Genomic DNA, 11,139 nt, shown 5'->3' with positions numbered 1-11,139 from the left:
AATAAATGATAAGTTTTAATTTTCAATTTGATGACTTCTTTTGGTATACAAAAATTGGTAGGATGGGGAAACCGTGTAGGACATCAATGTATGTCAAGTCAAGGCTATATAAGCAAAAGCTTACCTAGAAATTTCATTATGCATACCTAAATTGCACATAATTTTATCTGGCTTGTAATTACTTCTCTAAGCGCCAGAAAAATTCTCTAAAGAGGATTATTTATCAAGTAAGATTTTAGTACAAATTTGCAATTTGATAATCAATGGTATTAGATTTGAACAAATTATTAACTTGATCATAATGTTGACTAAGTGAATTACTAGTTCAACAGTGAGTTATTAGTTTAATAACAATAATTGTTTTTATATATTACATAGTTTCAAAAAATTCATAACATGTAAACTTCTTACTTTAAAGATCAATCTTATACCTTAAGAAATCTATATAAAAAAAAAGTATCGCAGTATATAACGTCATTAAAGAAAAAAAAAACTCTTCAGATCACCAGTTTACTTATATCACTTCATTAAATACATAAACAAAAAAAAATTTCTTAGTCAATGAGAGTTTTATATGAAAATAAATTTTGGTTAGCAATAAATGTTGAATTAAAGTTCTTATACATACATTCTGATAAAGTATTTCTCTAATCTTCTCATTATTGTGTAACAAATAAGAATTTGTAACTTCATGCTTCTAGTAACTATATCTTTTTTGAAATGTTGTCTCATCACTTTGTCTATGTATTTTCCATGTCTTTTTAGTTATAAGAGTATGTAAATTCTTCTGAAGTTTAGATAAGCTCAACCTTGTATTTATTTGATTTGTAACTTAGCAAGTTCCCTTTTGTCCTGCTTGCTATATTAGAGAACCCAAAAGGATTGGATATGTGGGCTTGGGCCGTTGCAGTTGCACTAGCCGGAATTACATGTTTTGGTTGCACTAATGGATTTGATAAAGGCTTGGAGGTTGGGACCTTGTCCTTGTGTAATTCCCTCACCACCACTTTTACCACTAATGTCACTGGCATTAGCTTCTTCTGTATCCCTCCCATTTGGGCAATAACTTTCTCTTTTCAGTTTTCTACTTCTCCCAACACTCGCGGAACTAGAAAGCCTCTACTTCCAATTCCACGTGGCAAAAAGGAGAGACTCTGATTCTGAGCCGCTTCTAGAACCTTCCATTGTCCAAGAAGTTTCATTCCACGACGACAACGAAGAAGAAGAATTCCTTGACGAATTTGAATACGGTAAAACTGCGTTTATTCTCTTAATTTTCATTGTTCCTCTCTCTTTGCGAACTCTCGTTTGAAGTTCTCGAATGCACAGATGAAGACGGTGACGGTGACGAATACTATGAGGAAGAAGAGGAATACGAAGAGGAGGCTGGTGTGCCTTATGTAAGTTTTTGTTGGAAAATTAGACTCTTAAATTTGTGATTTTGCACGTTTTGAAGGCAGGTGATGGCGGCGCAGGTGGCGGAATCTCCCTCACCGGAACGTGGTGGGATAAAAAAGCACTAGCCATTGCTAAAGAGGTTACTCTCTCCTTCGATGGCGAATTGCAAATTTATGCTTTTAGAATACTGGTCAACTGCACCATCCAAGTGCGCATTGAGAACCTTTCCAAAAAGTAAGACATTATAATTATTAGTAATAGTCGTATATATTTAGCATGATAAACTTTATTATTAGTCGAATGGTTACAGTGAATAAAGGCACATATCTATACTGAACAGTCTGTGACGAATCTTTACTTATTTTGTGTACTTGTGGGATCGGATATAATATGCAGGGATTTTCTATGAAATAATGCATTTATGTATATCTAGATATCTAGGGAATTTTAGCGATACTCGTCTGGTGAAATTTATGTGCTATATTACAATGTTTTCTTCGCTGAGAAGTGATGTTATATTGACTTTTATCTTTCTTTTAGGTCAACTGCTCCTGTTATTTGTAGTTATTCTGAGGCTTATTTCTTTCGGTCATATCTGGTTTACTCTGATAGGGTGTTTAGGAGAGATTCCAGAATTTGGAACCATGTGGTCAGTATGTGTGACATTGTTGCACCTTGTCTGTAAAGAAGATCTACAGAAAAGAAAATGTTGAAGTTGTAAGCGGTTTATTGGTATTCATTATTCAGTATTTCTATCCCCCGTAAGAAAACAGAGGTTTTATTTGCATAGTTTAAGGACTGTAGAGCTTGTCAAAAGAAACATAGTACTGTCTAAGACTTTTATGATTATACCATGTGTTTAGATTGGTATGGAGTGCCTGATTTATCACAGTTTGAGTGAAAACCTTTTTCATGACCTATAACAGGACTTTTCACCATATATAGTTAAAGACATTAAATGTTATTCCTTTCTGTACATTTCTCAATGAATTGATTTATGGCTTTGAACTACACAGGCACTAACCAAGTATTGATAATCTGTATCATTTCGTGTTTCACACAATGCAATTTGTGGCTCGAATAATATTACATTTTTGCTTAAACTGCTGCTGAACTTGCTATTATAGTGGATGTCTGGCTTAATTGTTGAGTTTTGCCTATAGGTCTGGTTCCCCCAGCATGGAAGATATTGAAGCCTTCTCTGCAACATATAGAGCAAAGTTGGATGAAGCAGAAATTGCCAAAGTTGTTCCCGACAATATATGTTTGGAGGTACTATTTCAAGTATCTTATTGACATTTTGTCTTATCTTGGGAGGAGAGATATAGGCATCTAGCTTGAGGTTGCCACTATGATCAATAATTGTAAGCACAAATTGTGAAGTACTCTTCTGTCCTATTAGTTTCACATGTGGCTTAATCAAATCCCCAGAAAGCTACGACAATGTTTTTATAGACACGGAGGATCTAGGTTTTGAGGTTTGGGGGCACCTGCTGCCCAAGATTTTTATTTTTTAATATAATATATATGTATATTTACAAATTGTTCCCATAACTTGAAATGTCGTAAAGAAGTCCATCTGAGTATTTGCCCCCACAAATTTATATATATGAATATTGCTCCTACAATTTAAATTTTTTGAATTCGTCACTGCATATAGGGCAAAGGTTATTATGTTTTTCCCTCTAGATTTTGAGGGATGATGCTAAGGGATTGAAATTTTGATCATCAATGTTTCATGTTATTGGTTCTATTAGCGCTTATCTGATATGTGTTCCTTCAGGTGTCTTCTCCTGGTGTTGAAAGGATAGTTCGGATTCCAGATGACCTAGATCGATTCAAGGACCGACCTATGTATGTGAAATATGCCATTAATGATGATCCAAATAATCCAGCTGCAGAAGGTGATGGTGTCTTCAAGCTTGAATCCTTTGGCATGGAAACAAAATGTTGCACCTGGGGTTTAGCAGATGTGAAAGTCAATAGACAGAAAGCAGGGAAAGGAAGACCACTGAATAAAAAGCAAAGAGAATGGCGTTTAAGCACTCCCTTTGATTCCTTACGTTTTGTACGGTTGCACTCTGATATTTAAATAATTTATTTTCCCCGAAAGTTGATTAGATTTCCATCTTTCTTCTGTTTGCGTGTCTGTCTATATGTACACGAACATAAAGAACTGCATTAATAGATAAGTAGAACAATCAACACATATCTTGCTCCTGTTCAAACTGTTTTTTTCATGCGAAATGCAAAGGGAAAAAAATATAATTTGAAAGTCTGAGGGATTTATTTGAGAAATATGTTTCGAATTCTCCCCAGGGGTGTGATTGACAATGAGATTGAGATTATTTTATCATTCCTAACTATAAACTTGAGCCAACCATCATCTCATCGACTCAATTGGATCCAAATATGCCTAAACAATTAATAAGTCTCTTGTAAAGTATTGGTCCATGTCAACACTTAAATTACCAAGTCTTCATATCTTTAACACTTATATATCTACGTGTCATCTTATCTTTAAAAAAACAAGAAAATATGTGTAAATCTCAATGTATTGGGTAACTCTATTAAGTGTGTTTGTTGAAGTAGATCAATTCAAATAAGATTGTTTCGATTAATTCAATAATTCAAATCAAATTAATTAAATCGATACAAGTTAATTTAGTTAATTGATTTTTTTTCCACTTCAAATTTATGTTTGGATGATCCACATTTCTTCAGGTGCTAAGTGTAAAAGGTGTAAATTATTATGTTTGGTAAATTTATCTAGACAAAACAAGAAGAAATAGCTAAAGACTATTATATTATATAATTGCAAATCGCTCTAAACACAGTTTTCTAGGATGTATGGTCATATTCAAACGCTCATATCATTTTGCAGAAGTGACATAATTGCTAATTTGAACAAAGAAGTCATTTTGCTAAATGCTTCGAGTGTTCTTTTGACTTTTGGTATTGACAAGTACCATTACTGACAATGATGCACATAAATCTTTCTTGCCAGACACAACTAGTTTGACTTTTATAATTTAAAGTCTGTTGATCCATTTTTGTGAATCAGACTTTGAACCGGGTTTCAGGTTTGGTACCCCTTGCAAAAACTAATGGTCTATTATATTGTGGAAGCTTAAATTTTTTCTGAGAAATGTACTTTTCCGTAGCTTCAATAACTTTGATATATCTTATCTTATGGTATTCATGTCCTGTTTTGTAAGTAGACAAAACTAGTGTGCTGAATTTTTCGTTTGTGTAGAACAAATTTTCAAATCAAATGTGTAATTGGCATATAGTTAGCTTATATGAAAAAGAAAAGTGCCCCGAACACACACGTCGTGTATATGTAAATGTAAGATCTGCCTCTTCAAAAGTAAGTGTATTTCAAAGTATACAATGTATTTCACTTTCTCTTCTAAAGATGTATTAGATTCGTATATGTAAATGTTTGTACCTTGTATGTATTGTAATAAAATAACCGTATATGACTAGTATCAATGGTTGTATTATAAGTTAAAGTAAATTGCACTAACACTTCTGTATATAGTTCTGTCAAATTTTTCTCAAAACCCCTCATTTTTTATACCTACGTTAATCTCTTTAATTGTATGATAAATATTATGACGACACTCTTTATACCTAACATTTTTAAAAGAAATTATGAACGTTAAAAAACTTATGATGTTTAGGTATGTATAAATAAGTTCAAGAAATCTAAGGAAGGTCATCGTAGTTTACTTTATAAGTTGTTTTTTTTCTGAATTTGAGCCCCGCGCATGTTTGTAAAAGGTATAAAGTGTTTTGCCTCCTCTTTGCTTATCTTTAGTAAAACGCAACCAAGAAAGTAGAAACCTTAAACAATACTATGTGGCATGGCTAGTGATGAGACGCAGAAAGTTAGAGAAACAAGTGCGGCGAGATTGCAGGTAAGCTAGCTAGTAGAGTAGTAGTCGTTGCTCCTTCCAAGACAAGGAAACAGAAAACTGATCCTTTTTTAAAGCTTTCTGTTTCATTCTTGGACGCATAAACAACTATAAATGAATAAATATTCCCTCTCAAGCAATGGACCGAATCAATGAATCTGCCACCCAAATAGGTCCAAAAGAAGATACCGACTTTGTTTTCTTTTTTAACTTGTCACTTTGATTATTATCTTATCAACTTTGGACCAATTTTGTTTACCGTTGGTGAAAGTGTTAGGAAGCTAAAACCAGGTCTACAAGAATTAACCTAAACTAAGGTAAAAAGGGAAATAAAACTAAATAAAAACCAAGACAAAATATTTTCGTTCATTGATTCATTTCCTAAATATAGTCATAATTGATGTCAACTAATAGACAGACATTAATTATCCATGTGTGAACATCACATTATTCTAAACATAAATATTAACATCATCCAATATAATCTTTTTGTCATTTAGGTTTAAAAGCATATTATATTCGAACTTTCCTAGGTCCAGCCTTACACAAAGTGTCTAGTGTTTATCGACCCTTAGTCCTAACCTTCCCCACTATGCTACTTTCTTGGCTCTGTCTCTCTGTTTCCGCCAGAATAAGGTGTATTCGTTGCATGCAAATGATGCGGCATTAACCATTAATATTAAGGACTATTATTTATGTGTTACATCGTTGAATGCAAAAATGGCACCACTTTTGTTAAAATTCTCTTGTTATAATCGACCAGAGAAAATTCAACTCTGCTTACCATTATTAATCCACACATCTGATTTGAGGGCATACGATATAAAATATTCTATGCAATTCAGATCTTCAGGTGGGAACTTGTTAAAGGAAAATCCGGTATTCAATTGTTTCTTTCCTCCCATTAACAGAATCTGTTCAATTAAAGATATGGTATCATAATTAATTCTGTTTATTCTGTTATATAAAGAAACAAATTACCCTTTTAAGAGGGAGAAAGGGAACCGGTGTAATATATGCCTTACGGCCCTTACGTGATGGATTATATAGAATCGTGGCAACTTTTTAATCTCAACTTTAAATAGATAGTATTTTCAAATTTGTTATCATTATATATTACCATTATAACCCCCACCATATTAATATAACATTATAATAAAGTATAAGCACCAAATTAAAAAGTCAACCAAAAAAAAAACACCATATTAAAAATAGTCATATTCATTTTTTAACTCAAGCATATGTGAACTAGAGATATAATATTTTCAATTTCTTCTTATGGCATTTATCTCTTTAATTTGATTCCAATTTCTGACTGTATATGATAGGATGGGACCAGATTCAAAACAATATTACTGATAATAGAGAGCAAATAGTAATTAAAAATAGAACAATGCAAAATGCACGAATTCGTATCTGAACGGTTATAATTTTTTAAAAATAAATATTAATTAAAAAACTATAAAATAAATTAAATATCTTTTGATAGATACACTGTTCTTGCAAATTTTAGGAAAAAACTTTCGTACATATCAGTATTTTCATTAAAAATACTATATTTTAACCAGTATATAAGAATCGAGGATCTCTCAGGAAATGGATAAAAAAGGTTGGGTTTCTTGCGAGTTGTGTCCGGTGTGGGACTTGGAGTTGTTGAGATGAAAAGGTGTTGGTTGGTTGGGGTCTTGATTGTGGTGGGGTGTGCCTGCATGTTGGGCACTGTTGGAGTTGAAGGGCACCCTGATGAGGATCTCATAGTAAGTTTACCTGGCCAACCCAAAGTTGAGTTCAAGCAATATGCAGGGTATGTTGATATTGATGTCAAACATGGGAGAAGCCTCTTCTACTATTTTGTGGAGGCTGAGAATGTTCCTGACAAGAAGCCTCTCACTCTTTGGCTCAATGGAGGTTGGTAGTTGATAACCTTGCTCATGTTTAATTGTATCAAGTTTCTACTTTCTAAAGCTGTCATAATTGCTCCATCATCCCTTTCTAAGTTGTTGTGAGAGTTTTTAGTATTCATGAATCCTAATTATGTGTGGTTAAGGATTGAAGTCAACCTTCATCTTTGTTTCTTCCAATTTTCTTCATTCATACCCTTCAATTTCAATACATTGTCATCATCTCTAGCTTGTTTTCTTTTCTATTCCTGCTTATTTTTAAGTTACTTTGTCTCATTTTTTTTTTCATATTCATGTTTTAAAAGCATAGATGGTTGTCATTTATCTTTCCTTGTCCCTACCAATTCAGGTTGTGTTGTCTTACTCAGAAAATCCTGTTTGCTCTGGATCAAAACTTTAAAATAACTCTGGTTTTCCTCTAGTGCTTGCTTTTGAAAGATGCTTACAGTTACAACTAATAACTAATAAGAAATATTGCAACTTTTCTTAAAAAATTATAATGGCTACATCAATCAAATATATTATAAAGGTCTACACTTGTTGCAATTATTTTACTAAAACTTGTCGAAGTCCTTTAACTCAGAGCAAGTACCATTGTGTTTTCAGGCCCGGGATGTTCCTCCATTGGAGGAGGTGCCTTCACTGAGTTGGGTCCCTTTTATCCCAAAGGTGATGGACGTGGTCTCCGAACAAATTCAATGTCTTGGAATAAAGGTTTACCATTGTGACACAAATTTTTTTACATGAATTTTCCTTGTGAAATTGGAGAATAATTTGGGTTTTCATAATTACATTGATTCCTGATTCTGATATTATGTATGTTTCATAGCATCCAACCTCCTCTTTGTGGAGTCCCCAGCTGGAGTTGGTTGGTCATACTCAAACACAACTTCAGATTACAATTCTGGAGACTCGTCCACAGGTAAATATTAATAGAGTGACCAGTTAATATATTTCCATGTAATTATTAAGGCTGAGGACTTATTTATGTAATTATCTAAGCATAATTTCAAATGTTATTCAATTTGTTTTACTAGGCTTGAGCTTTAATAGTCCTTTTATTTTTGCCAGCCACTGATATGCTTCTGTTCTTGCTGAAATGGTACCAGAAGTTTCCTTCCTACAGATCAAGGGAGCTGTTCCTTACTGGAGAAAGCTATGCAGGTCCAACAAATAATAATCTTATCTCAATTTTAATAATTTATTTATCTTAATTGAAATTCCCAAAACTTGGTCTCGAGTTCAAAAATATTCTATATATAATACATTAGCTGACGTGATTTAGTCAAGATTAAGCTCTTTATTCTATTATTCATGCACATGCAGATTAGTTATGTCATCATTCCTAGCAGGGGACATGCCATAAAATTATTGCCCTAGTTTACTTTTTTATTTTCCTTTTGAAAAAAGTGTTTTTTCCCCTCCTTTCTTTCCTTTTGAAAAAAAAAATCTTTTTTTATCAAACTATAATTATTTTTGTTTATTACTAACATTTATAATGATATCCAGGACATTATATACCACAGTTAGCTAATGTTCTTTTGGACTACAATGTTCATTCAACTAGTTTCAAATTCAATATTAAAGGAGTTGCTGTAAGATCCCTTTCATGTGACATCTTTTGACATTAATTTACTCATTTGTAGTATTACTTGTAGACTAGTCGCTGTTACCTTACCTCTATTGTTTTAATTTGAAACTTATTTTACTCCTTCCTCCCTGTTTTTCATTTGTTAGATTGGAAACCCACTTCTGAAACTTGATCGTGATGCACAAGCAACATATGAATACTTCTGGTCACATGGAATGATTTCAGATGAAATTGGCCTAGCCATTACGAATGATTGCGATTTTGATGATTATGTCTTTGCAAGTGCACATAATATGTCTAAATCATGCAATGAAGCAATAAATGAAGCAAATGAAATCGTTGGCGATTATATAAACAACTATGATGTGATTTTGGATGTTTGTTATCCATCCATAGTTGAACAAGAATTGAGATTGAAAAAGATTGTACAATGCCTCTTCCATTTCTGTTTTGTTGATATATATCTTAAAATGTTTTTTTTAATAAATTATAAACTAATTAATTTGGTTACTTTAATGCAGGCTACTAAAATAAGCATAGGTGTAGATGTCTGTATGACTTATGAAAGAAGTTTTTATTTCAACCTCCCTGAGGTTCAGAAGGCTCTCCATGCAAACCGTACCAATCTTCCGTACCAATGGTCCATGTGCAGTGGGTAAATGATTCATATTTTGATGTTAATTGTTGTATGGAACAATTGTAATGTTTCTGTGTTTCTTCTTGATTCAAACTGACAGCAAAATAATACCACTAATTGAATTTCATAAACTTGTTTATATATCTTCTATTAAATTTGAATAGAAGGAGAATTGTTTTCTACTTTCATCACTGACGTCCAGCTAATTCCTACATTTTCTTCATTGCAGTGTCTTAAATTATAGCGACACTGATCCTAACATAGATATCCTTCCAATTCTTAAAAAGATTGTTCAAAACCATATTCCAGTTTGGGTATTCAGGTAGTAACTTCTATTCAACAAAGTAGACTGGTCATCAATATCATTGCCCATATTTATGTATAATAACTTCTTAGTTGTCGCACAGTACTAATTATTTATGTTAACTTATCACAGTGGAGACCAAGATTCTGTTGTGCCATTACTAGGTTCTCGAACACTAATTCGTGAACTAGCTCATGATCTTAAGTTCAAGATTACAGTCCCATATGGAGCTTGGTTCCACAAAGGCCAGGTATTTGTAACAATTAATTATGCACATTGAAAAATTTTCATTTAATTTTTCTATGTTAAGGTTTGCTATTTTATTCCCTACCTTAATTTATAAAGTATGGGCGGTTAACTTAATTTGATGGCATTTATATATATGCATATATAGGTTGGAGGTTGGGTAACCGAGTATGGAAATTTGTTGACTTTTGCCACTGTAAGAGGAGCTGCTCACATGGTACCCTATGCACAACCTTCAAGAGCACTCCATCTTTTCAGTTCATTTGTGCATGGAAGGAGATTGCCAAATACAACAAGTCCTTCAATTGATGATTAATATTAATAATTAAGCTAAACTGCACATTTGGTTTTCCTATTTTTGTAAAAATGAGATTTTGGTTCCCTTGGTTTCTAATTCAAACATTTGGTCCCCTGGTTTGAATTAGAAATCAGGGGCACAAAATTCTATTTCTACCGAAATAGAGGAACCAAATGTGCAGTTTAGGCTAATAATTAGGAAAATAGATATCTGCCTGCCATATAACGAGTGGAAATTAATAGCAGGTTCTACACTCAAGCTAGTTGATTAATCTTAGATCTCAAGACTTTAGGCTAAAAGAGGAAGCAGTGAAAGAGAAGGGAGTGTCTCTCTAGGCCATTATTTATCAATGCATGGAAAAAGAGGGGGGAGTAAAAGGAATAAAAAAGAGAGAGATTCCATTCTTTGAGCCTATATATTGATTCTCAAGTTGCATATTGCATGTTCTACATTCTTTATTTGGAAGCACAGACGTGCTTAATTTATTCCTAAACCAAATGTACAAGAAAAAAGTATACTCTGTTTCGCAATTTGATTATTAACATATGTAAGCAGTCAAGTTGAGAGGGATTTATCTTTGTTTTGAAACTTTGACCGAATCATTTGTTGAATTTAATCCAAACCAAGACTCAAAATATGTGGACGGAACTATGCCAATCCTAATCTGACCAAATCAAGATACAAAATATCTGTTTTAAGTATAGCATCTATAAGTTGTATTATGTTAGCAGCCCCTTTAATTTCATTATTTTCAATTTTTATTGAATCAAATTGATTTATAAACACTCTTAGCTAGCCCGGAAAAATTCCAATTTAACAACTAAAAATTGAAGGACGTTATTTA

General features: G+C 32.9%; 2 protein-coding genes across 4 annotated transcripts; both read left to right on the top strand.

The window, feature by feature from the left end:
- Positions 1-981: 981 nt before the first annotated feature.
- LOC114415492 lies at positions 982-3,609 on the top strand. Of its 2 annotated transcripts, XM_028380203.1 has the most exons (5): positions 982-1,250; positions 1,330-1,400; positions 1,476-1,632; positions 2,562-2,670; positions 3,182-3,609. In XM_028380203.1, exons 4-5 carry the CDS (start codon positions 2,578-2,580, stop codon positions 3,488-3,490), a joined length of 402 nt encoding a protein of 133 aa, XP_028236004.1. In that variant the 5' UTR covers positions 982-1,250; positions 1,330-1,400; positions 1,476-1,632; positions 2,562-2,577; the 3' UTR covers positions 3,491-3,609. The 2 variants fall into 2 exon arrangements, with proteins under 2 accessions (XP_028236004.1, XP_028236003.1); XM_028380202.1 differs by having other exon boundaries at positions 1,330-1,632.
- Positions 3,610-6,904: 3,295 nt separating this feature from the next.
- On the top strand, positions 6,905-10,883 carry LOC114415491 (serine carboxypeptidase-like 42). 2 transcript variants are annotated; one of them, XM_028380200.1, is made up of 10 exons: positions 6,905-7,226; positions 7,826-7,933; positions 8,049-8,141; positions 8,291-8,383; positions 8,729-8,814; positions 8,957-9,235; positions 9,332-9,465; positions 9,677-9,769; positions 9,884-10,001; positions 10,146-10,883. In XM_028380200.1, exons 1-10 carry the CDS (start codon positions 6,977-6,979, stop codon positions 10,311-10,313), a joined length of 1,422 nt encoding a protein of 473 aa, XP_028236001.1. In that variant the 5' UTR covers positions 6,905-6,976; the 3' UTR covers positions 10,314-10,883. The 2 variants fall into 2 exon arrangements, with proteins under 2 accessions (XP_028236001.1, XP_028236002.1); XM_028380201.1 differs by having other exon boundaries at positions 7,198-7,226; positions 8,329-8,383.
- The last annotated feature ends 256 nt before the right edge of the window (positions 10,884-11,139 follow it).

Source organism: Glycine soja, chromosome 6, assembly GCF_004193775.1.
Source record: "Glycine soja cultivar W05 chromosome 6, ASM419377v2, whole genome shotgun sequence".
NCBI classification, from domain to species: Eukaryota; Viridiplantae; Streptophyta; class Magnoliopsida; order Fabales; family Fabaceae; genus Glycine; species Glycine soja.
The sequence above is the reverse complement of the archived record's forward strand: the minus strand, read 5'-3'. Positions and strand labels throughout refer to the sequence as shown.

What these genes read in the sequence shown, in the direction of transcription:
- LOC114415492 (XM_028380203.1), top strand. Translation starts at nt 2,578, where the DNA reads ATGGAAGATATTGAAGCCTTCTCTGCAACATATAGAGCAAAGTTGGAT. An exon ending in CCGACAATATATGTTTGGAG is followed by an intron (nt 2,671 to 3,181) that starts GTACTATTTCAA and finishes GTGTTCCTTCAG; the next exon opens with GTGTCTTCTCCTGGTGTTGA.
- LOC114415491 (XM_028380200.1), top strand. Translation starts at nt 6,977, where the DNA reads ATGAAAAGGTGTTGGTTGGTTGGGGTCTTGATTGTGGTGGGGTGTGCC. An exon ending in TTCTGGAGACTCGTCCACAG is followed by an intron (nt 8,142 to 8,290) that starts GTAAATATTAAT and finishes TATTTTTGCCAG; the next exon opens with CCACTGATATGCTTCTGTTC. An exon ending in CTTGGTTCCACAAAGGCCAG is followed by an intron (nt 10,002 to 10,145) that starts GTATTTGTAACA and finishes ATGCATATATAG; the next exon opens with GTTGGAGGTTGGGTAACCGA.